The 25,827-nt window shown below is 36.1% G+C and overlaps 1 protein-coding gene across 2 annotated transcripts in view; it reads right to left on the reverse strand.

Annotated features, from left to right (window-relative positions):
- LOC135196155 (tubby-related protein 4-like) overlaps positions 1-25,827 on the reverse strand; it is a 453,453-nt gene that overhangs the window by 81,504 nt on the left and 346,122 nt on the right. For both annotated transcript variants that reach the window (XM_064222719.1, XM_064222718.1), the window contains exon 3: positions 14,960-15,142. In XM_064222719.1, coding sequence (XP_064078789.1) covers positions 14,960-15,142 — 183 coding nt within the window. The remainder of the gene's footprint in view (positions 1-14,959; positions 15,143-25,827) is intronic.

Genomic DNA, 25,827 nt, shown 5'->3' on the forward strand with positions numbered 1-25,827 from the left:
GAACAAGTAACTTTAATATGAATAATAATATAAGAAACTATATAGTTTATTACAATAGTTACTTGGATGTAAAGGTTGAAAAATGTTGGTATAATAAGAGCGTGAGTGAATTACAGACCACTCAGAAGATTGAAAAAGAATAATTCATTGAAATAAAGTTCAGTGGATTGTTGAGCCGACTTTCTTCCCATTAGTAATGAAGAGTTTTCATGTTGAATGAGAATATAAAGACACTATTAGTAGTGTAGAGTTTTCATGTTGAATGAGAATATAAAGACACTATTAGTAGTGTAGAGTTTTCATGTTGAATGAGAATGTAAAGACACTATTAGTAGTGTAGAGTATACGTGTTAAATGAGAATATAAAGACAAGTGAAAATTGTTGAGCTGAGTAATTTATTCTCTATATATTGTTAAAGATCGATTTTGTTAAGGATGATAAATGCTATAGTAGATTCACGTCAACCGTGCATGTGACGTCTAGGTCAGTCCCTTACGACGCTCCCGATTGGCTGTTGATAAACCAATCACAGGGATATAAGCTCTCAGTCTCTCTAGAAAGTTCACCTCTCCTGAGGGATACGTCTTTCAAAAGTATCCCTTAAGAGAGGTGGAGCTTACATCTTGCTTATGTGAACTCTTGAGGGAGACTGAGAGTTTCCAGACCTGTGATTGGCTTATCAACAACCAATCAGGAGCGTAGTAAGGGACTGGCCTAGACGTCAAATGCACGGTTGATGTGAATCTACTATAGTTCTTGAGCAACTGCGTGTATTTATTGATGATGGGATAGATACGCATCTACGATATTTGACCACTGGACGAAACATCGGTTGGAACTGTATTCTTCTCTCTGGCTGACGGTTTGCATTCCGTTTGACAGACTTCATTACATTACCTACCGGAAGTTGGATTGCCGCATAACGCAGGAAAGTGGAGGGAGTTTCAGAGACTGATTAATTTATTTGTCAATACGACGGTGTTCATCTTCGCAGAAAAGGAGGTTGTGACTGAAAATGACTTAAATTGATAGGAAAAAGTAGTTTTAAATTTCAGGGAAACAACGTATGCCATTTAAAAAATTTCAATATACTTCCAAACTTTTCTCGATTGTTTCCGGTTTTAGTAGATATCAGTTTTGATTATATATATAAATATTTAGTTCAAGTGGTTTTTTTATCGAGATGCTTTTGTCAAAGTTGCTAAAAGCTACTGAAAAAGTATTAGTAACGATGTTTGATTATACAATGTTGTTGTTGTTGTTGTTGTTTTATTGCTTCCCTCAAATTTATTTGCCTGAATATTTTGGGTAATGTTACTGCTATTCGTACTGTTGCTTGATCCTCTCCGCCCTTTGTCTCATTATTTTGTCTTCTTTTCTAATTGGTTCAGTGTTTTTCTTTCACATAAAATAGAAAAAGAAGGAAATCAATAAAGGAACGGCACCAATATTGATGAGGGGAACAGTATTGGTCTTTGTGGGCTTCTGTCCATATTGCTTTTTCATCAAAAAAATCTTTTCCTTCTTCCTCCAAAAAAAATGTTTTTTCAGAATTTCTTAATCTGTTTGAAGTTTTCAGACATGTTGGGTATTATTAGTTTTACTTATATTTTGGATGATGCCAATGATGTTAGTATTGTTATAGTATAGTAGTTGTGGTCATGGTAGAAAAATTATTGTTAAAGTTTTGTCATGAATCAATCAGTTTTGCCAATCGTTTTTTTCCACTCAGGCTTTCTTGGTTTTTGTTCATTTTACATTTATTATGGAAGTTCAGGTTTAGTGAGGGTAAAGGCGTATATTTCAGTTAGCGTTTTACTTTACAGATACTTTTAACCGCTCGATCCTGGCGATTGCTTTCTGTTCTTGAGTCGCAGTAGCACTCCTCGTGTCCTTACAGTCATGTCTGTACGTTAGGACCAAGACACGACAGGGAACGAAAATTTTATCTTTGTGAAATTAGTTGCTTATCATCTGTTGATTCATTATTGAATACGGGAGAGAAACGGTTCTTGTGTTTGGCATTGAGAATACGCGCCAGAGATGAAATATACTTTGTTTTCTGTAATCTAGAGATGTCACGAATTTTTTCACATCTTCCTTGATATGAATGAAGTGCCCAAGAGCAATATGTATTTGTGATATTTTCTGCACATATGGCTTTCGCGGTTAAGGAAGGAAAAACTTTTATAAGGAACGTGACCGAAATCCAAGAACCGCGACTGTGCTTTTAATACAAAGATCTTTTACGAAATGTCTTCGTGCATGAAAATTCAGTCGTTATTTTAGATATATCCCTTTTTTTACAGCATACTCAGTACAGTGTTCTCTACAGATTATGCACCGGTTCTAAAATGCTAAAGAGAGGAGTTTCATTTTGTTCGAATCTCAAATATATTCAGTTACTTCATCGTTGAGAGAGAGAGAGAGAGAGAATTTTCTGGCACGAGAATAGTGGGCGTAAACTGAACTTTAGTGAGAAAAGTGCAAATGCAAATCAACTTGTGTAAATTGAATGTTAGAATCGTATGTTTGATCGAGTCGTAACAGCTCTTAGCCCTTGGTGCTAGCATCGCCGTTTCCACCCTTAAATCAGAATGACGTTACGTTGGAAATGCTGCAACATTATGGAGTAGGCTGTGTCTCCTCGCAGCGTACATTCGCTGAAAATGAAGATGGAAGATTTGCCCGGCGGAGAGAAAGCTTAAAAAAAAAAAATGTTGAAAAGAAGAAACTGACAAATTTATTTCCGTTTCTGTGATAGGCTGTACCTTTATTGTTCATACACGCGCACGCACACACTGACATACACACATATATCAGGAGATTTTCCTTGGTCCTTATATGCTCATGCCTCTTTTCTCCTCATACTCAATCATCTCCAGCCCCTCAGCGGCGTGGTTGGTATGGTATTAGCGTCCCACCTCGGTGGTCGCGGGTTTGATTCTCGGCCATTCCATTGAGGAGTGAGAGATGTGTATTTCTGGTGATAGAAGTTCACTCTCGACGTGGTTCGAAAATCACGTAAAGCCGTTGGTCCCGTTGCTGAATAACCACTGGTTCCGTGCAGCGTAAAAGAACCATACAAACAAACAATCAATCATCTCCCATAAATATTACATTTAGCAAAGCTATAGTTATTTTTATATATATACAAATTAGTTTGGATTGCGTATATTGCCTATATCTTTTGCAATTTGGCAGCCTTTTTGGAATGATAAATATGTATGATTGCTCATTTTGATTGATTAGTGTAATATTGTGTCAATGCTCAAGTTGCTTATTATTGCCAATTCTACACCTCGTAAACATGCCCTGGTAACTGAAACCCCCTTTTCATGACTAAAGTGGAATTGAAGCAGTTGGTTTTGTATGTAATTTCAGCAGGAAAAGCAAATCTCAAATAAGAGACAGGATCATTACGAGATATTGGGAGACATATCAATGTCAGCTTATGTTATATATCTGTATTTCTTCCAACTATTGTCAATATCCAGTCATTAATTCGTCTTTTCGAAATGTGTTCGTTTTTCCTTTTTCTCACTTTGCAAAAATATATCAATCTTCATTCTCCTCTACTAGTAACGCTAATATTACTTGATATTAACACTGATTGAACATTTTATCACCATCATTTTCATTATCATCATCTCTTTCCTTCACCATTACCATCATCTCTTTCTTTCACCATCATCATAGTCATCATTTTCGTGTTGCAAAACCTCCCGGCATCCTCTCCAATTCCTCATCGAAAAATGCTCCCGCCTTTGATTTCCTGCAAAGCTCCAAGGCTCTCAAGCTCTATTCATTTGCGAATGGCGATAAGAGAAAGTTACTGCCCATCATGTTTTTTTTTCATTCTTCCTTGTCTCCTCCTGTTGCTGATCCTCCTCATCTTCCTCCTGCTCCTCGTTTTCCATGTAACGCTCGTTGCTCTCCTCCTTCATACTTTTCTCTCCTCTGTTTCATATCTTCTTCAACGTCGAGTCCGCAACATTCCAGTGAAGATAGTGGCGCACAACGCACACAATGTGTCAATGAATAAAAGATGCACCGTGGTTGAAGGCTCCTCCAAGTGAAATAGATCCTGGATGAGGAATGGACTAAGGCACCTCTGTCTCTCTCTCTCCTTCTCCTTTTCGCTATTGATTTACTTTTATCATCATTGTTCATGAAGCCGGGGTTAAGCACCGCTTGTGTGCGAAGTGTAAGGGTCTCGTCTCAGTCCCGTGTGGGCGGGCGCCCTTGTCGAGTGTTCCAAATGTTTGGGCTGCTGGGATGAAGGAGTCTGTTTGAACGTTCCTCAGGCGACTCACGGATTTGTAAACCACTGTGTGTGTGTGTGTGTGTGTGTATATATATATATATAATATATATATATATATATATATAAAAATATATCTATATATATATTATATATATATATATTATTAATATTATATATATATATATATATATATATACGGCTAAATTGTCTCCTGAAAGACAGAAGTCGTCAGACAAAATTGAAATAATTTGTACAATGATTTAAAACCAACAACTAGTAGCTTAATCAAAAGCTACTTATTGATGATACACTGAATCTAAAATTATATTCTTCAGCAGTATTATAGAAATAGATTAGATTTATTGCAGGGAAATTCCACGACAAATTACAAACATAGTTGTGAACACAACTGCAATTAAGAGAGTGATAATGAAAGTTTATATATATATATATTATATATATTATTATGTATATATATACAGCTTTCATTGTCACTCTTAATTGCAGTTGCGTTCGCAACTATTTTTTTTTAATTTGACGTGGAAATTTTACCGTAATAGATTTAATCTCTTTCTGTAATATTGTATAAGAATATAATTTTAGATTCAGTGTATCATCAATAAGTAGCTTTTGATTAAGCTACTAGATGTTAGTTTTGAATTATTGATCACATTATGTCAATTTTGTCTGTCTGACGACTTCTGTCCTTCAAGGGACAATTTGGCCATATATATATATATATATATTATATATATATATATATATATATATACTATATATATATATATATATAATATATATTATATTTATTTAATCTTGCCCTTTCTTAGAAGGGGAATTAGCTTCGGACCCCACGCATAGGTGGGAACTTCGCCTTCGACCCTTCAGACAATTAATATGTGTCACTTGAAATGCGTTCGCTTTCTTATCTCCTTCCCAGCGAATGGTGGTTGATATTAACAAGGAGTCTGGTTTTGCCTTTCCTTTATTATTGCTGGATTCTGAAGCTTGACGTAAAAAGCTTCCGTAAAAAACTATGACTTCTCATAATACGTTTGCTCACACATGAACTATTTAAAACAAAAAGGTGCATAGAAGATAGAACAAGTGCGTTCTTCAACTAAAATTTATATATAAGCGCCTCGGTGGCGTGGTCGGTATGGTGTTGGCGTGCCACCTCGGTGACCGCGAGTTCGATTCTCGGGCGTTTTATTGAGGAGTGAGAGATGTGCATTTCTGGTGATAGAAGTTCAGTCTCGACGTGGTTCAGAAGTCACGTAAAGCCGTTGGTCCCGTTGATGAATAACCACTGGTTCCATGCAATGTAAAAACACCATACAAACAAAAACTAAAATTATATTGTGAAGGCCAATGCGACGGAAAACTCAGTTCCTTTATCCTGCCAGGCCTGAGGAGAACGTGAAGATAAAACTAGCAAAGCAAGAAGTTGAATAAAATAAAGGATAGAATTGAATCCTCGTTTATGTCTTTATCAATATCCTTTGCGTGTGTTTTCAAGAGCGATTTCGATTAAAAAAAAGATAAAAATATTCATCTTAAGATTTAAAATACAATGAAGTTATTGTTAGACAAAGAGCTGTATTGTTCTTCCAGCATTCCAGACAAGTAAGGCTGTGAGTAGATCACGAGTAGTGTTATGTTAAAAGGATCATTAAAACTAATTGTAACCATAGAGCTGTTCTTACAACTGTCTTATTCGCTGAGTAATCGGATGACTACACTTCTAAGTCACACAGATGCCAAACTGGTTATGGAATAACATAACAATGTATTATTTGCCCAAAAGTTGTATGGGTAACGTTGAACTCATTCACCCAGTCATCTAGGAGGAAACACACGGCATAGTGAAGGACACACTTTACTTATTCACCCAACCGTTGTGGACGTAGGGTATAGTCACTCATAAGTTCATGGATGCTCCCAGGCATAAAGCTAATTCCATCCAACCCCTTTCTGGACATCGGGTCTGTATAGTGACTTAAGACTGGCATACACCAAAACTTTCTACAACAGAGTTAGGTAGTTGAACATTTGGCCAGTTCCGCACTCCCAGACACCTGTCATCCAGAAAGGGGTGAAATGGGAATTTCTCACACACCCGGACATCCCTGAATTTATATGAGTGACTGTACACCCTTTTTTTTTTTTTTTTTTTCAAGGATGAGGAGATACCACTAAACATCTTATTCGCCTATTCATTTTGGAAATATCACATATTAATCCAACATTTGTGCTTATTCAAAAGTTGGGAAATCAACTTCCTTATTTATATAAAGTAAAATATCGGATAGTTGTAAAAATAATATACATAGGCCTAACTCAACCACCCAATAGCCGAGAATGAAATCCACCAATAAATAATCCAGTTATTGTGTTTAGCCCGGTCTTTTTGAGTTGTATTCAGCAGATAATATACTCAGTGTCAGGCTTCTTTACCCAAAATTGTTGGGCACAAGTTATCCTTATTTGCCCAGATTTTTTTTTTTTTTTTTTTTTTTTGCGCATCTGTTGGGTGGAAGGAATAACACACTCACGCTTATAATCATTCAGTAGTTGAGCGTGCAACTGTAGAATTTACTCAACAGTAAGGAGAAATTAATTGTATGAGACTTGTTAAAATTATTGAGGAGAATAATGTGTGTTCTAAGCCTTATTTGTCCAATGATTGTAATTATTATCTACTTAACGGATGGGGACAACATGCAGATCTATTCACGCAACGGTTGGGAAGTCTTTTCTCTCAACATCTCGTGAAATAACATACACAGCCAGTCGTATGCGCCTCCATAAAAATTTTTAAGCTTTTAACACAACGTTCCTCGACACTACATGATTATCTTCCCAAAGGCTTGAACGAATGTTAACCAAACAGTTCGAGGATTAACGTAAGCAATTACTGGATTGTTTTTATTATTAAAGTAGTTTAACCAGACCACTGAGCTGATATCAACCCTTACAAGGCTAGGACAAACGAATTGAATGGAACACCAGGTCCAGGCCACAGACCAAGCGCTGGGCCAAATAGGTCATCTGTGTTTTAATGAATAAAAAACATTATTTTTAATTATGTAAAGTTATATTTTGCTCTAGAACACGCGCACACATTAAATACACTTACTCAGTAAGAGAATTAAAAATAATGATAAAAATCACCATGTTTAGTAAAATTTTTTAAAAATTCTTATTGTTTTAGTAGATTAAACGTCATAAGAGTTGTTGTATTTTCATTATTTACTCATTTTTATATTTTATGAATTAAGTTCCTTTTTTTTGTGAATATTTAAATATTAATAATGGAAAATGTTAAAGATTTAGACAAAATTTTCCAGATCGATTTATTTCTAAAACTGGGTAACCGCTGTTGGTTATATTTTGAGCATTCATACAACACATGTTCAGCTGTTAATATCACTTTGCATTTTGAGCATTGGGAAGTAGGATTATGTGGACTGTTCATGAAGTGTCCAAGTGTCAGACCAGTGTGCTCTATTAGGAAACGTGTCAGAATTACCTGTTTGTCTTTCTGGTATGATGAACTCCACTTTCCAACACTAGGTTTTATTTGTTTTCATTTATTATTTTCATTTCTTCATTCCATATATTTTGCCATTTATTTATAATACCCATTTTTATGTGCGTTACATGATAATTAATAGGGATATTTACATTTCTAGGGCTGAGAACTAGAAGGGCCAATGTCATAAAACCATGTTTTCAGAAAAACGCATTTAAAATATTGCTTCCTTTATTAAAATTCAGTTAAGTACAGCAAACGAAAGCTTTTTTTTGGGGGGTGATTGCTTAACTTATAACATTGGCCATTATAGCACTGAAACAGATAAATTTCTAGTTTAGTGACGGTCTTAACTACAATCGGCCATTTTTTGACATTGGCTCTTTTAGTTCTCAGCCCTAGATTTGATCTAGTCATATTGGATGCGGTTGGGTGAATAACACACCAGCGGTGTTATTCCTCCGACGTGTCTGGAAAGTGTCTTCATAATCATACTTATTATTGCTGAGTAAATGTCCTTTCCTAACTTGTTCAGAATTAGAGAATTGTGCTGTGCATATTACAAGGCGAATCTGTTCTTGGAATGAGCTTGTGGAAGAACATTAAAACGTGAAGACCTTCATTGAGAAACGGCTGTTATTTTATAGCCCCTACTAAGTCTTTACTTAGGTGCAATTTGCAGTTAGTTCGTGCATTTGCGAGCGTGAATAGGTGCTTATCTGATTTCATAGATAAATACATTGTATTTCCTGTCATCTGCTTATCTGATTTCATAGATAAATACATTGTATCTCCTGTCATCTGCTTATCTGATTTCAAAGATATATACATTGTATCTCCTGTCATCTGCTTATCTGATTTCATAAATAAATACATTGTATTTCCTGTCATCTGCTTGAGAATTGAACTTGCTAGTTTAGTAGATAGTCCATGGCATAAAGTTTTATTTTTCTTATTGAAACTCAATATTGGAAAATTGATGGTCAATAATAACTTCAGTTAATGTTTAGATTTATTGCTTAGGCTATTGCCATGCATAGCCACATGTTTTAGGAACTGTTTTATGGAGAATTAGAAAGATAGTTAGGGATTATTGTATGTGTTTTATTACAATGTAAAGAATATTTAGCCATTTTGAGACCCAGTAGAATACTGTTTGCTAGGAAACATAATTATATAAGTAAGCTTTGAAAAGAGAGAATTAGATGTTACTCGCAATTTGGAGAGGAGTTAGAACTGAAAATAAAGATATATATATATATATATATTATATATATATCTTATATATAATATATATAATAATATATACTATATATATATATATATATATATATACCTCCATATGAGTTGTGTAATATATATATTATATATTAATATATAATATATATATATATATATATATATATATTAATATTATATATATATATATTATGTGTATATAATGGATTATACTGAACATACGCATTTGTTCACATATGTAAAGCTCAGATTTTTGTGAGAAATTTCACACAAAATTGCTGAAACTCTTTATCAAAAATTCTTTGGACCAAAGCTGTTCATTATATCTCTTAAGCATGTCCCTCACAACGGATGTGTCTCTTGATTATTGTGGAATATAGATATCATCACATTATGAAGAAAATGTTTGAATGTGCGTTTGTGCTGCAGATCAACTTTTTTTTTTTTTTGGTGAGACATAAACTGAAGCTTCAAATTGTAGCCTAAGCAGAAAATAAATTTCGCGCAGCTGCCACAAAGTAAGCAAGCGCGGTCATGCAAGAAGGTAAACTCATTCCAGCAATGAAAGAATAAATAATTCTTTCTGGAAAACTATCCAATACGTTGTAGAAGTTATGAGCCATGGAAAAAGTATTCTGGGAATGCAACCAGTGGGGAACGGAAACCCAAGAACCATTGTAAGAATTTAGGTGAATATTTGGGCTGGGATCAACAAAATGTGAAGACAAAAGAGAGGAATTCTTCTTCAGCGAAGGTATGCATACTGCTCTCCTCTAGGATCCGCAAAAGGTGAAGCTTCCGTTCCGTGCGAGGGAACGATGTCCTTTCACTTTTCAGAATGAAGTGGAGACGGAGGCATTAAACGTTCAATGCAAATGACTTAGAGGAAGGATTATACTCGGCTGGAAATAACCCTAGACTAAATTATTATTCTGTTGACGTGATCGCCCACCATAACCAGTTCCCAGGAAATCTTTAGACAAGTCTTTCAAAAGGATCCTCTGTTTCATAACCATAAAATTGAAACTGACGATGTCGACGTCACCTTCCATGGTCGAAAGAGGCTGAAAACGCCAACTCTGGTGCAAAACTCAATCATGGTTCAAAGTCCTTGAATACCAATTTCATTCAGCTCCTTGCTTAACCTGCTGAGCGTTTCCTTTTTATCCTTCTCCCGCCCACCACCATCGAAAGTTAAGTGTCTCCCTCAAGGGCATTTAACCTTTCTTAGAAAGGGAGGAAAGCGGTCAGAATGTGTGAAGCAGATGGCAGGAACCTTCTCATGAAATTCCATTCTCAACTCCTTCTGGATTACTGAATGAAAATAAGGAAAGGAAGCAGTGATGCCGTTTTTTCTTCACAACATTGGCTTTCAGCAGTGTTACCATATGCAGTCCTTCTGATTTTTTTTTTACTTTATTTATGATTTAATGGTTAGAATGCGTATTTTCTGATGTAGAATTATTTTCCTGGATGTTAGAAAACTATGTGTCACTAGCTTAATATAAAATATTTTTGACGAAGAAAAATAAAGGATTTCAATCAATTTCATTTATATAAATAAGCAGGATATGTTTTATATCTTTATTTTCATAATAAAACATAAAAAGGCAAAGTGAAGATTTTTTTTCTTCAGTGCCGTGGCCTGTGGTCGGAAAACCCACGGAGGGTTGCCAGATGTCACCAGAAAGTTACACAAACAGACGAAATTCCTCAAAACGGCAACCCTGAAAGGAAGCTGGAACACATAATGTGAGGAAAGCCGAAACTCAGAAATGTGTTTCATTTTTTAGAGAGGCAGCTTTTGGTAGAAATTCTAATATGGTGACTGGGTATCGAAATCGATGCATCAGGGGGCTTTGATCGTTATTTATTTCATTTTTTTTCATTTGAAAGAGACTTTGCATAGAAGATATTATACGTTACTTATGGAATTTAGAAGTACTGTAAGTTTAAAAAAATAGCCAGCAAGCAAAGTATTTTAAAGGCAAATATGTAGACCGCAGCACTCGTGAAAAGTGACCCATAATCAAGTGATATGAGGAAATCCATGTCGTTTTTGACACTGTACTTTGTATTTTTATATGCGATCACAATGGCTGTAACTGTCGTTAGGATTGATAAATGTAAATTGATTGTTACAGTAATGAATAATGTTTACCTATTGTAATGCATAATGGTTACCTATTGACGAAAGAATGTTTACAAATTGTGTTGTCAGAGATTATGATTTTGTTTTGTATGAGATTATGATTTTGTTTTGTATATCTTTCAAACTAACTAATCTTAGTTTTGTGAAACCTTGAAGGCTGCATTGTAGAATCCGTTACCGAATTAAAGAACTGTTTTTGAGTATTTATTATAATCCGGTTTAGTATATACCTTTGTGCAGTGAGTTTCGAAATCATACCTCTGTGCAGTGAGTTTCGAAATCATACCTCTGTGCAGTGAGTTTCGAAATCATACCTCTGTGCAGTTAGTTTCGAAATCATTGCAAGGTGAAAGGATTTTCACCACTGCAATGAGATTCGAGTGAGTAAAGGATTCCTTGCATGAAGAAATGTTGACCTTCACCGAGGATGGAGCTTATCCCGTAAAGAAGTCAAGAATTATATACACTCACAGGGAGTTGATTACGATACAAGGGCAACGCAGCGAGATTAATTAGTCTCTCAAGTTACCAAAAAGAAATCCAAGGCTACCGTTACACAGAGAACATACGGTAGAAACTCATAAACTTACGACTTCAGGGAGACCTCACGACCGCATGAAACGACTGCCGGATGCCTCGCCAATTTTTGCATTAGAAGATACAACAAGAGCGGTTCCGGTTCGAGCAGCGGAATTGTCGCTACATTATACATACATACATACATACAAATACACACAAATATATTTATAATATGTATGTAATATGTGTGTGTATGTGTTTCTGTACATCTAATAACCAGAGGAAAGGGAACCCGTTTTATATTCATGTGGTTCTTAGGCAATACATATCAGTGATTATATAATCACAAACAGCATTGACAGCTAACACGTGTTGGTGGTAGGCATTTTCAGCCATAAAAACCTCAACAACATTAACCATGCTTTTAGTAAAGTTTACATACATAATACTAGCTCTTGTGATAATGATCGTGATTATGGATTATTTATTGCAATGATTCTAACAACTGTGTATTTCTTAAGACGACCAATTACCTTTCTTTAAAGAAAAGTTGCTTTTTCTTTGGAAATGCTGTAACTTTCTTATTTGAAATTCCTTTTGTGGTTAACCCAAGGACAAAGCAGCCCCCTTTTCTTTCTGGGGAGAAGTGTTTCCTTTGTGTGAAGAGTAGAGGGAGGAGAATGAGGAAAGACGGTGAGATACCATCACATTCTAGTAGTAAAACTAATTGATATTTACAGATATTCAATCATTGTCTCCCCACATGATATTGGTACTTGCAGACAGACATGCAGACGATTTAAAAACAAACACAAACAAACATACAATAGTCTCCTCGCTGTTTTTTTCAAGTACTAATATCACATTTGGGGGTAAAGATTGAATTTTAAATAATAATAATTATTATTACTAGAGTCTGATAAACTCACCGTCCTACCAATTTCTCCCTCTATTCACACAAAGGAAACACTTCTCCTTTTGTAGTCATCCTTATACATACATACATACATACATATACATTGTCTAATGGTTTTTCTAAGTCTGTATGCGGTGCACAGTTGTAAAATTTTTCTATGATTTTTTTTTCAAACTTTTGAAATCTCTGTTCCCAAAACGTGCGATCATATTCGTGTGTTGTAGCAGAGAAATCAGTGGGAAATAAACATAAGTGAAGTGTAATTCGATGCTGTAAGTTCAATTGAGAGATAGCCGAGTTCATTGAAAGTAAGTTTACCAACTCCTTGAGAAAAGATTGCATCTTCTATAAAGGTACCCAGTCAGCTTCAAACCATAATGATTCCTGTTAATATCGTCTGTGTCTTTTTGGAAAATGTCGGCCATTTACTTCACTGCAATAAGGAAGTGGAATTGAAAGAGTAGTAAAGGAGTGATTGCATTTGGTGCAAGGTAAATAAGTGATTGATTTTTGAAAAATACTGCTGATTTACTTATTTTAATTCAGAAAACCAGCAGTGGTACAGACGGTGGTCTAAACATCACTTCGGTCTGACATCAGCAGATAGTGACGCTTATTCTATTGAGACAGACAGACAGACAGACAGACAGACAGACAGACAGACAGACAGACAGACAGACAGACAGAACAGGACAGACAGACCAGACAACAGACAGACAAAGACGACAGACAAGGGACAACAGACAGACAAGACAGACAGACAGACAGACAGACAGACACTGAACGTTAGTGACGAATGTTTGGAGAGCGACTGGAGGTGATGGAACCAGCAAGTCATTAGTGGATGTAATTGGATTCGAAACGTCATTTTGAGTTTTTTTTTTTAATGGCCTAGACGTCACATCATTGGGATGAATGGGGTTTCATTCATCCTATGAACCAGCGTCAAATACATAGTATACTGATTAAATTAAATTCATCCGCTTCATGTCTGTTTCATGTCCTCTAGCCAGTTCATCACCTGGAGTCACCTGGGGAATCTTCGTGGTGGCTTACGTTCTGAAATGGTTTGGCTGATTTATGGCAGACTTCGCTGCAGTGATTTTTTGTTCTCTAGTTCTCTAGTTCCAATCATGTCTCTCCTAAAGCCGTACCCTTGTTTAGTCGTTCCTTTTTATTTATTTATTTATTTTATTTTATTTTTTGACGGGGCTTCATACTAAGGTCATATAAGTTGGTCTTCCCTATCCTCTTAAAATAACTCCTGAATCTACACATATAACTTGATCTTTAAGACTTTACTGAAATTCAGCCATCCCATTCCAAGGGTCTCAACTTCAGCAACCGTATCAAATCGTCTTTCCATCGACAAAACAGTTTGTATATAAATCAGTGACCAGCAGAAAGTAAAGAGGTTCAAAAGCACCGACTAGAGGAAATAGCGCCTCATTGGCGTGATCGGTATGGTCTTTGCCTGCCACCTCGGTGGCCGCGAGTTCGATTCTCGGCCATTCCACTGAGAGGTCAGAGATGTGTATTTCTGGTGATAGAAGTTCACTCTCGACGTGGTTCGGAGGTCACGTAAAGTCGTTGGTCCCGTTGCTGAATAACCACTGGTTCCATGCAACGTAAAAACACCATACAAACAAACAAACAAACGAACGAACAGACTAGATGAAATGAAAGGTATGATGAGAGAGTATAATAAATCGCAATGCTTGCCTGAAAAAATAGTGTAACGAGTCCACAGGCAATAACTTCTAAATTTATAGAAAGATTGTTTTGGCTTATATACTTTCAAGTTCCTGGATTATAAACCAGTTGGAGATCGCAAAGACTGCAGCGTGTAGGAGTGAATTTCGTCAAGATAAGGACATATCCACAAAGTGAATAACTGAGGCTGATGCTCAAATGCTTGAGAATTGTCAGTCATCCGTCTGTAAAGAATAGGACCCCATTTTCATAGTACAAGGCGAAGAGCAAAAATTAATGGGAAAGAAAGATGACAGACTAGTAGAGTCATTTGTCAGTTTCGTTACCAATAATTGGAAAATGAAATATTATATTTTAATTTTGGTTTAATTTTTAGACAAATCCGAATATGATTTAAGGAGACCACAGCTATGACTATGATATTGCGCTACATGTCTTGTAATCCTATCATGTTTAACGAATTCTTGAGCTCCCACCTTATTGGTTATATATATTTATTACCTTCATTGCCTTTTCCAATTTTCTCTTTGGGCTTGATTCATACAAGTGCGTTGATTTGCCTGGTATTATATAAATTAATCTTAGTAAAGCAAGGCTTATTGGGGGCAAGAGCTCACCTGATAACAAATGAGGGCCATCCTTCCGTCGTGGCTCCATGAAAAGTGGGTGACCGGAGTGTTCCTGTCGTTGATGAGTTCGATGCTCCATCGTCCCTCGTACTTGATCCACACGAAGATGATTCCCGACGAGTCGCACGTCGCTAATTTCTGGTAGGGCTCGTTCCACTTCACAAGTGTCACCTGTGGGAAACACAGAGGGAAAGAGAGGTGTTAGAGCGTTGTTTAGGTTTAATCGTACACACACACACACACACACATACATATATATATAATATAACTGAATCACGAAAGTTTGGAACGTGATAAATGCATAAATAAAGGCATAAGCCACGAAGGAAAGTGGGATACTGGAGTAGCTACAAGATCTTTCGACTCGGCGTCAGAGGACGTTGAGTCGAAAGATCTTGCAGCTACTCCAATTTTTCACTTTCCTTTATACCTTTATATATATTCTTGTAATTTTTATAATTAAAATTATCTCAGTTTTCAATAATTATTTGTGGTTTCAGATCTGTCGTGTTGTTAGGTTAGTAACAACTTTGATGCGCGTTTCCCTTGAGATCATACATTTCGGTTTAATGTTGGTGTTCGATTCTTGTGATTTTTTTTAATATTTAATAAAAATGTCATCAACAGCAAAAGAAAAACAATTATAATAAACCTGAAAGTAGATAGGCTGAGAAAATATCGGAACCATCCATGTTGACTGCTAACATCTGATTCGTTTTTCCTGAGGCCTCAAATTTAAATGAAAATGTCTTGTCATTTTTATTTCATGTTTATTTTCCTAACTAGAAACGATGTATTAACTAACTAGAAACGATGTATTAATAAAGTTTTACAGTTTTTGACAGACAATGGCTCGGGTGAAGGAACAGACGTTACTGAAAGGCAGCTTGTATCCCGGCAAGGACTCGAGCAAAAGGACAATAAATTAGTGATTTAACAAATACACGAAGGTCTAGTAAAATAAAGGATAGAATTACTATGTGGTAAAAACATCTTGAAGTGATGTGTACCTAGAAAAGGAGATTTCCGTCTGTCAGAAGGGGTATCACGCTTTTCCGTGATACCCAAGAATTATAGCATATGCAGGACATTATACAAGTGGTGGTGCTTTTATCTTTATATATATATATATATATATATATATATATATATATATATATATATATATATATATATATAGACAATAGACATTGGTATATATATATATATATATATATATATATATATATATATATATATATATATAACATGTTTGTCTTCGTGAAGAGAAACCGCTGTGATTGGTAATATTATAGACACGTTTGATATGGTGTGACCTAGGTATGTGATGGGATACTTGTTAAATAGCTGAGTGTCATGGATTCCAGTCGTGAGTTGGAAAAGGCAAAGTAACGTCATATAGGATGAGAAGCGCCTCAGTGGTGTGATCGGTATGGTCTTGGCCTGCCACCTGGGTAGCCACTAGTTCGATTCTCTGGCATTTCAATGAGGAGTGAGAGATGTGTATATCTTGTGATAGAAGTTCACGCTCGACTTGGTTCGGAAGTCACGTAAAGCTGTTGATCCCGTTGCTAAATAGCCACTGGTTCCATGCACCGTAAAAACACCATACGAACAAGTAAACAAACATATAGCTGAGAATCCAGAGTTTGTGTTTGTGTGTTTGTGGATGTGTGCATTGGTTCCAGACTGATAGAATGATTTGTTCTATGTATTGCCTTCTTCACCTACTTCCCCTTTTAATCCTCTTATTTACCACACAAACATGCATACACATATACTACGCAGAATTGTTCATATCTAAAACCAGTTTGTAGCTAACAGAGGAAAAAAAGGTGTTCGAATCCATGTGTGCGAGTGCGTATTGAGAATGATATCCTCGAACTCCCCAACATATGCAATTGAAGTTAGTGAACTTTCTCGGAAATTATGTTAAAGATTCCTTTGTCGCCTTAACTTTCTTCAGTCGCCGTCGAGGAGGTGACGCTCAGATGCAGTGCCTTCGTTTATGAGGGAGGGCGAGAGACTGACGATCACTTTACTAGATATATTCACAGATATTAAACCACAAATATCTCTCCATATTGAGTTAATGCCATACGAATGACTAACACCCGAGGGGAATTATAGTTTAGTGCTTCCACGCCGGCGCCAGGATGTGAACTATGTCTGTGTAGATACAACGATACCCACTGGCTCCTGTAGGGGGATAGTGCCGTCAGTACACCTCATGCGGTGCAATGTTAGCATTACTTAAGGTTCTTTGCAGCATCCCTTCGGCCCCTAGCTGCAACTCCCTTTCATTCATTTGACTGTACCTCCGTTCGTATTCTCTTTCTTCGCTCTTACTGTCCACCCTCTCGTAACAATTGATTCCTAGTGCGTCTGCGAGGTTCTTTCTCCCGTTACCTCTTTCAAACCTTTTTACGGTTATTTTCCGCTTGAGCGCTGAATGACCTCACAGGTCCCCGTGTTTGGCCTTTGGCCTAAATTCTATATTCTATTCTATTCATATAACTACTCTTGGGTGCTAGTTGTTCAAAAGTATTGTATTTACTTGAATATGTAAATACAATAAAATCTCCACGTGTGATAAGAATTTCTAGATTTGTGTTTAATTATGTATTTAATGTTATGAATGCGTGTTCATGTGGAAGTCATTGTTAGAGAGAATTAAAGCGACTTTCGAATAGTCGTCTTGAAATAAAACCGATTAGTTGTGTGCTCATGTTACGTGATAAATGTAGTTTGGCATAATTGTGTTATGATTTTCAGACAACTAACAAGCGCAATAATTGCCGTAGTTAATTAACATTCTGCGCTGTTATGTTTTTCACATTTTGTCACCAAATTAATTGTGAATTTTGTACTGTGCGCGTAAGTTATACTTGTCATACGATAAATAAACACATTATAAACTTGCAACAGTTTATCTCTCCCCAAATGGACATTTTATGCCGTAAGAATTAGTGGTAAACATTAGGACGCGCAACCTTCCTAGAAGAATGAAAATGAATGAGTGTTACGAATGAGGCATTTAAACCCCATAAAAGAAAACCCATAAAGAGGGAGTAAGGCGGAGGCGGAGGAAAGTAATGGTTTTTTCTAGTCCTTCGGGTACAACAAACCCATAATAATAAGGTTGTGTCCAGGGGTTACATTGCCCATTTTTTACTCTTTGTGTGACCACGTTGGAATTAATTTGGTTACATTTGGTTATTGCCGTTTTTAATCTCACCAGATTCCCTCCTTGTAAGCGTCTTAGTGTTTTATATTCATTCACCCAATTTCTCATTCACATATTTGCTGAATATATTTAAATCTTATTTCTTTTAATCGACAAATTGCACCGTGTAGCTCTGTAGCGACTTTTCAGGTTATATTTTTTAGGATCTTCATTTTTTTTTTTTTTTTTTAAGAAGGAAGTTGTAAATGTGTATTTATAAATTAAATGTAAAACGGGTAAAGCAACTGACGTATGAAAGTGGAATATAATTATCAAATGGTTCTGCCTTCCACTTTGAATGATGCCGCTGTGCAACACTACAGCGTCCTGGAGATAGGATATGTTAATCTTGTCATAATTTCGGTGAAATACTAATTTTGTAATAGTCGTTTCCAGCTAAAGTCGTTTGTAAAGCAATATAAATTTTATGGCATTGTATTACCGTTTCCTAAACGCCTTAAAAGTGCACATACTCTTCGTCTTCCTTTATAGTTCTTGTCTTTGAAACGGTTCGTAAAATGCTCCATCATCACACGGGCTACGTCGAATTACAATATTTTTTGTTTTATTGGTATTAATCTCGCTCACCCTGTAATTTTCTCTGATACCATGAAGATGGCAGGTAGGTACTTTGGGAGTTGGCGATCATTTTCTCCAATTATTTATTTTTGGCGTCGACTTGAATTTCGAGGGCTTTGGTCAATGTGATTGAAACATTTACAATGTTTATTTAAATCTCTGGATCTATGAAAGATTTAAGTCACAAGTTTCGTATTCAAGATGATACACGAAGATTAATGTATGTTTTAACCTTGACCTGTTTTTAAGTCAGAGGTCAAGTTGGTCATTATTTTCCTTCATATTTATTTTCACTATGACCCACTTTTGAAGTTCATAAATCATTTTTAAGTTGAATATTTTACTTGCTCTAATTTTTAATAGGACTTGATAGGTTAAGTGTCTTGATCATATTTATTTTTCAAGCCACAAGTCAAGTTAAGACCAGTCCGTTTATTTTTATAATCCCTTTCCCAGGTACTTCACCTTGATATTTCCTCACTTCACAGACCAGTTAAAGGAGCGGCAGCTTTTCTTCAGAATTTTGTCTCTAGACCTCGGGTCTTTAAAACCTTTGTCGAGTCTTATTATAAATGAGTTCCTGGAAAAAGGGTATTTCATTCTTCATTCCTCTCGGTATGCTAAAAGCCCCCTGCGGATTAGCTTTTAAAACTATATTATTCTTTCAGTCACTGCTGGTCCCTTTTATTATTGTTCCAATTAACGAAGTGCTTCTGTTTTGAGATGATTTGAGGAGAGTTATCAGTGTGCAATATTCTGACATTTAAGTTCGATAACACTGCATAACATCGGTGTTCAATGGGAGTATGTTGAAATCTTGTTCTTTCCTTTATCCTTTTCAACGCTGCATGTGCCAGACTGACTTGGGGAGTAAACTGGATTTCAGGTTCGAGCATTCGGAAGAGAGTTACGTATATCTGCTGTTTGAGAAAATGCTTTTATGAATTCCATAAAAACCCACCAGGTGAAATTGTCTGTTTTTCGCGGTTCTTTACTGGTTCTGGAGTGGAGACAATTTTTGAAGTTTACTGGTATTTGTTTTTAGGTATGTGTTTTGTATGTGATTATTTAGCGTTATAATTGGATTGACCTATAGGATATTTTATATGTTAAATTAACCACTTGGTTATTAATTGCATGCATTCTCTCTCTCTCTCTCTCTCTCTCTCTCTCTCTCTCTCTCTCTCTCTCTCTCTCTCTCTCTCTCTCTCTCTCTCTCTCTCTCTACAAAAATTTGAAATTTTTTTCGCCTTTGGAAAGCTACCTGAAGTCGGTATTAGCTAATTGTATTTTGCCTCCATAATAATTTCAGTTAACAAAAGATTGCTTCAACCTTTTGTTCTCCGATATGCACGAGGCAGTTGTTATGGTGGGTGCTTTTCGAGCCTGTCGCAGTTTGCCGATTGACGTCACGGGGAAGGCCTTAATTCTTGCAAAACGGTATTGAAAACACATTTGAACTCAAGATTTTAGGTCAGCTTTTGTGCCTCCTCCTCCTCCTCCTCCTCACTCCTCCTCCTCCTCCTCCTCCTCCTCCTCCTCCTCCTCCTCCTCCTCCTCCAACCAGGTTAATTACACAATGAGTATTTCATGTCAGTCGTAAGCCGTTACTATTTGTTGTGATAAAGTGAATCCACATAATTGTTCCAATTTATTTATCAGATTTTTACGACCGCCAGTAACCTAGATTATTTTTTGATAGGATTTTTCTGGCAAGGACAAGCAATGTTCATGGTAATATATTTTACATTGTTGTAATTTTTCAATATTGTCATTGCATCCAGGTCATCGACACAGTTTCATTTGACAGATTGAACTGTGCCATCTCCATGGAGATCCTGAGTTTACTCTCTCTCTCTCTCTCTCTCTCACAACCACACACACACACACACACACACACGATGTGAGAACTATAAAACAATTAGGGTCCATTATAAATATAATATGCAAATTAAAGTGTGTGTGAGAGAAGAGAGAGAGAGAGAGAGAGAGAGAGAGAGAGAGAGAGAGGAGGTTCTTGGTGTTAGTTTCATTTGTTACGAGCTGGAATTTTGTTTCCCTAGGATAGAATAACAGGACTTTTATCTTCTTTTGTTCTTTTTAACTGAAATATAATGATAGTTATGCGGTGGTGTGTATTATTTCTCGCAGTAAAGCACCGCATGATTAATTATTAATTCTAAGCAACGTTTCCATCCGTATTTAATTCTCCCAAGTCCAGAACTCAATTTTTCCTTTTGTCTCCCTTATTGTACAGAACTCACCTGTAGCCATTCAGAGATTTATGATATATATATCTGTAAAATAATCCCTCCGAAAGAATACGGTCCAAGGCTTTAAGGTAGAGATGACTTAGCATTTAAATATCTTTTGCAAATTTCTTTTCCTTTTCTTTTTTTTTATTTCCTTGCAAGCCTAGATTTGAATGCTTTGCAGATTTTCAGATTGAATTCCTGACAGCGTCCGCATGATTTTTTTTTTTCTTCCCCTGACTATTGGATTTCCTTTCCGAAAACTCCGAGCTGCGCTGACGTCTATGAATTTTAAAAAACGCGACGTGTCTGTCTCTTAGTTTGTTGTCGGCTTCCTCTTCACTGGTGCATGTGTGCTCACTCGAGCAGTTCTCTCACGTCCTTTTTACCCATTCTCCGTCGCCCGTTTCGTGGATCTGTATCGCCCTATGGGTGGTTGTTTGCCCAAGATTTGAATGGCATCGCTAATCCTTAGCGTAACTCTCGGGAAGTGTTGGGCCGGTATTTATTGTTATTTGTGCGTTACAGTCACGTACACTGGCATGAGTACAGTTCTATAATATATCTATTCTAGATTATAGTAATAACTGATATATCTATAATAATATATATATATATATAGATATAATATATATGTGTATATATAAATATATAATATATAAATATAATTATATATATATATTATATATATATATATATATATATTATATAATATTAAGCGAATACCACAGGAAAAATGATAGACAGAAATTCGTAGCTCAGCGCTTTCGTCCTTTAAGGGTTATCATATCATAAGCTATTGTAATGACATTTACAGTGCTGATTTATGGTGTTTTTAAGGAATGAGTACACAACATTATTCTTTAATAGGAGCAAAAATGTATTTTTTTTAATATGTTTTTGTTTTTTTATAACTTTATTTTGCAAATTTTGACAATTTTCTCCACCATTATTTATCAATCAATTTTAAAAATTCAAAAAACAAACCAAAGTTTATTTCAAAGAACAAAACTGCATTAATAAAATGATCAAGTTAGCTTTTGTTTAATCTGAAAGAATGAAATAGTAAATACCAGCAAAAAAATACCACAAAAAACAAAAAAGCATTTATATTAAATATTATATGTAAAAAATAATACAAATGAAAATGCAAAATTAACATGAGAAATTATTCCCAAATAATTACTGAATATAATGCTTTTTAAAGTATTCAAATCCAATTATAGATAGCCCAGGTATAGAGATTTGAATGTACAAAACAAATGTTTTGAGAAAAACGCAGTCAAAGTGTCTGTCCCCTCTATTTTTTCAGAGATTCTATAGCCTCTAATATAAAATAATGGCTAGCTGGTTCTGAACTTTTGTCAACAACTACAAACACGAGTTAATTACACTTGCTTTTGTAAGGAGAGTTTCATTATTGCATGTTTTCTGTTTATCAACTTTCCCAATGATTTTTTGGGCGCTTTTCTTGGCTTCTATTATGTTTGCTAATATTATGAGAACTTGCTGCCTGTCGACGACCAAACTTCTTACAAGGTATAATTATGAAATAACACTTGTAAGTAAAGAAAAGCACCCAAAAAATTAATTGGTAAAGGTGATAAACATAAAGAGATGAGATAATAACAATCTCTACAAAAGTTAGAGTGTAACTAAGTCGTGTTTGTCGTTTTTGACTAAAGTTCAGAACCAACTCGTCATTATAAGGGAAAACATATCGTACGTATTATGTACCAGAAGGAACAAAAGATATAAAAAATAAGTGGGGGGGGGGGGGGGAGAAAGCAGAAGCTCAGTTCTTGAGCTACAGAATTTTCAGTATCCACCTGCATTTGCAAAATTACATTTTTTACCTATTAGAATGCTTCAGATCGGCAACATCTTACGTCTGGTAGTGCAGTACACCATTAACTTTGAGATACTGTGAAAAACGCAACTTTACTAACTTGGTAGAAAATCATCCCCCAACCCCCGTGTGCCTAGACGATGTCTTATCTAAGGACGAAGGCGCTGTTACGAATTTCTGCCTATTATTTTCCCCGCACATGACGATGTCATATTAAAGGACGAAAGCGCTCGGCTACGAATTTCTGCCCATTAATTTTCCTGCGGTATTAGCTTATATCATGGAGTCACGTGCATCAATTGTGATTTTTAAGTATATATATTATGTATATATTATATATATATATATATATATATATATATATATAAGTGTATGTATATACGTTTAAGCGTATAAAAACTTAAGTATGGACATGTATAAATTATACTCTGGCATAGTATTTCCCTGTGCGCCGTAGGGCACAAAAGCTTGGAGGATCGATTTCTTTGACCACACCCAGTAAATGACCATGATGCATTTAGTTTGGAAGTCATGGAACTTGTGTCGTGCATAGGTAAATTACTAAGAACAGAAAGTTAAAAAACATTCTTGTTGAATTTCAGGAGATATTCTTAAGCGTGACGCCATTTTATGAAAGTATTCTATTCTCTCTCTCTCTCTCTCTCTCTCTCTCTCTCTCATATTTGTGAATATGTGCAACTCTTTTTCTTCTATCTAGTAATTCGTACGTCTGTTTATAAGATAATGGATCCTGAAAAAATATACAAAACCTAAGAGTGCAATTTTGTGTTGATAGGGCGCATTTTTGAATGACTGCAGAATGATGAAAAAAGTAGGAAATCGTGGAACGTTTAGTGAGACGAATAACAAAGAAGACAAGAACTATTTTTAAAATGTTAGAAAGGAGGCAAGTCAGGCATATAGGATTACGAGACGCTTTGGTATTGAGAAGAGAGTTTCAATGAATATATTAACCATGGGCTGAAAGTATATCGGAACGAAGAAAACGTTTTTTTAACGGAATGCATAAGAAGAATAAAATGCAAGCGAGAAAATAGACTGACAGTCGACTCCGTTGGGGGTAGTGCCGTCAGTGGACCTCATGTGGTGCACTGTGGGCATTACTTAAGGTTCTTTGCAGCGTGCCTTCGGCCCCTAGCTGCAACCACTGTCGTTCCTTTTACTGTGCTTCCTTTCATATTCTCTTTCTTCGTCTTGCTTTCCACCCTCTCCTAACACTTCATTCAGTGCAACTGCGAGGTTTTCCTCCTGTTACACCTTTCAAACCTTTTCATCTCAATTTACATTTCAGCTCTGAATGACCTCATAGGTCCCAGTGCTTGGCCTTGGCCTAAATTCTTTATTTAACTCAACATAACTCGACGACAGTCGACCGTCTAGTCGGCTAAGGGTAATTATTATATATAAACAGGAAAAAAGAATGGGTATATAGTAGGTTTGAGAATATGTGTTTTTAAATAAAAATAGGTCTCAAACAAACCTAAATTACATTTTTATGTTATTTAATATGCCATGGAAAGACTGATTACACAAGTCACGGAATAAACAAAACATATAGGTACAGTATATAGATCAGATGCGAAGTGAAAAGTACCTTGGATGGACTTTGAATTTCTTGATATTCAGGGATAACAGTGAATACTGGTGATATCTGAGAGAATCCATTATTTATGGAAGACAAGCAAGGTTCTCGTGCAAAATTTAATGTTGACTTTAGTAACCCAATGAACGGAATTCAGGAAGATGAAGCAATGAATGTCAGTATTAGTCGTACAGAACTGGAAAAAAATAGTTAACCGTTAAAGGTGGCAAAATATTTGGAAGAAAAGGTTATCTAAGCAATCACGAAGAATTTCTTGAGGTGATCTCAACAGGTCAAATATTGACTGAGAGTGAAAAAGTATATATGTTGCTGGTGAATTATCTTTGCATATTATCATTATTATTATATTTCATTAAATGAAACCTATTCACATGGAACAGGCCCACGGGACCATTGACTTGAAATTCAAGCTTCCAGTGAATGTTGGTTTTAACGTCCCACTGCAAACCCCACACTGCATCTGTAACTGATCATGGTACAATAGCGATTTTTCATCGCTTGGGGGAGGCGCGAACCCGTGACATCTACCGCGACCCCAGCCACCGTACCAGCGGACTAGATATGTGAAGTAATGAGGTTGTAAGTGGTCTGAAAAGGTCACTGTAGGCGAAAGGAGGAATGACAGAGCTGTTTGAAGGTTATGTGGTCACGTGAAGAGAATGGGGACTAGGCTGGTGAAAGCCTTGAGAGGAGGAAGGGGATGATGGAGCTATAAAACTGATTGGGTTGATGTGTTGGCAGAAGCGCTGAAACGGATGGTCCCTGTCACCCGGGAAGCGAGACAGCCACTACGAAATAGAGATGGTTAACACATGTATGTACAGGGATTGACACCAGGCTGGTGAGCCTTTGTGTAGAATCATTAAGTGTATCACATGGACTCATCATTTACCTACAGTTAAAACATAAGTTTGATGGAACTTTGGCAGCTGCAACGTGTTCCCCGCCATTTTTCACTCGGATATACAAAAGGAGAAACTGGGTGAAGTTTTCCACCGAAAACTCAGTTCCATTTCTGAACAGTGAGTGGGAGGCAGTCCACATTTCGTTAGTCGTTAGTGATCATGATAAAATGAGGATATTGAGTAAGTAGGTCTTTACAGCGATAACGAATCACGTTTTTCATGAATGAAAGGCGCATGATCATAATAATAATTTTCTATAATCATGGCTACCGTCTACTCTAGAGAGAGTGAAAAAATCTGTTGAAAGTATGTATTGAAAGTACTCGATACATCGGAAAATGCACTAGTATACAGTTGAAAGACTGTATCAATCAGCATTTGGTTTTCAGAACGGGTAATTGAAGTAAGTAAGGACATAAGA

Source organism: Macrobrachium nipponense, chromosome 17, assembly GCF_015104395.2.
Source record: "Macrobrachium nipponense isolate FS-2020 chromosome 17, ASM1510439v2, whole genome shotgun sequence".
Classification (NCBI taxonomy): domain Eukaryota; kingdom Metazoa; phylum Arthropoda; class Malacostraca; order Decapoda; family Palaemonidae; genus Macrobrachium; species Macrobrachium nipponense.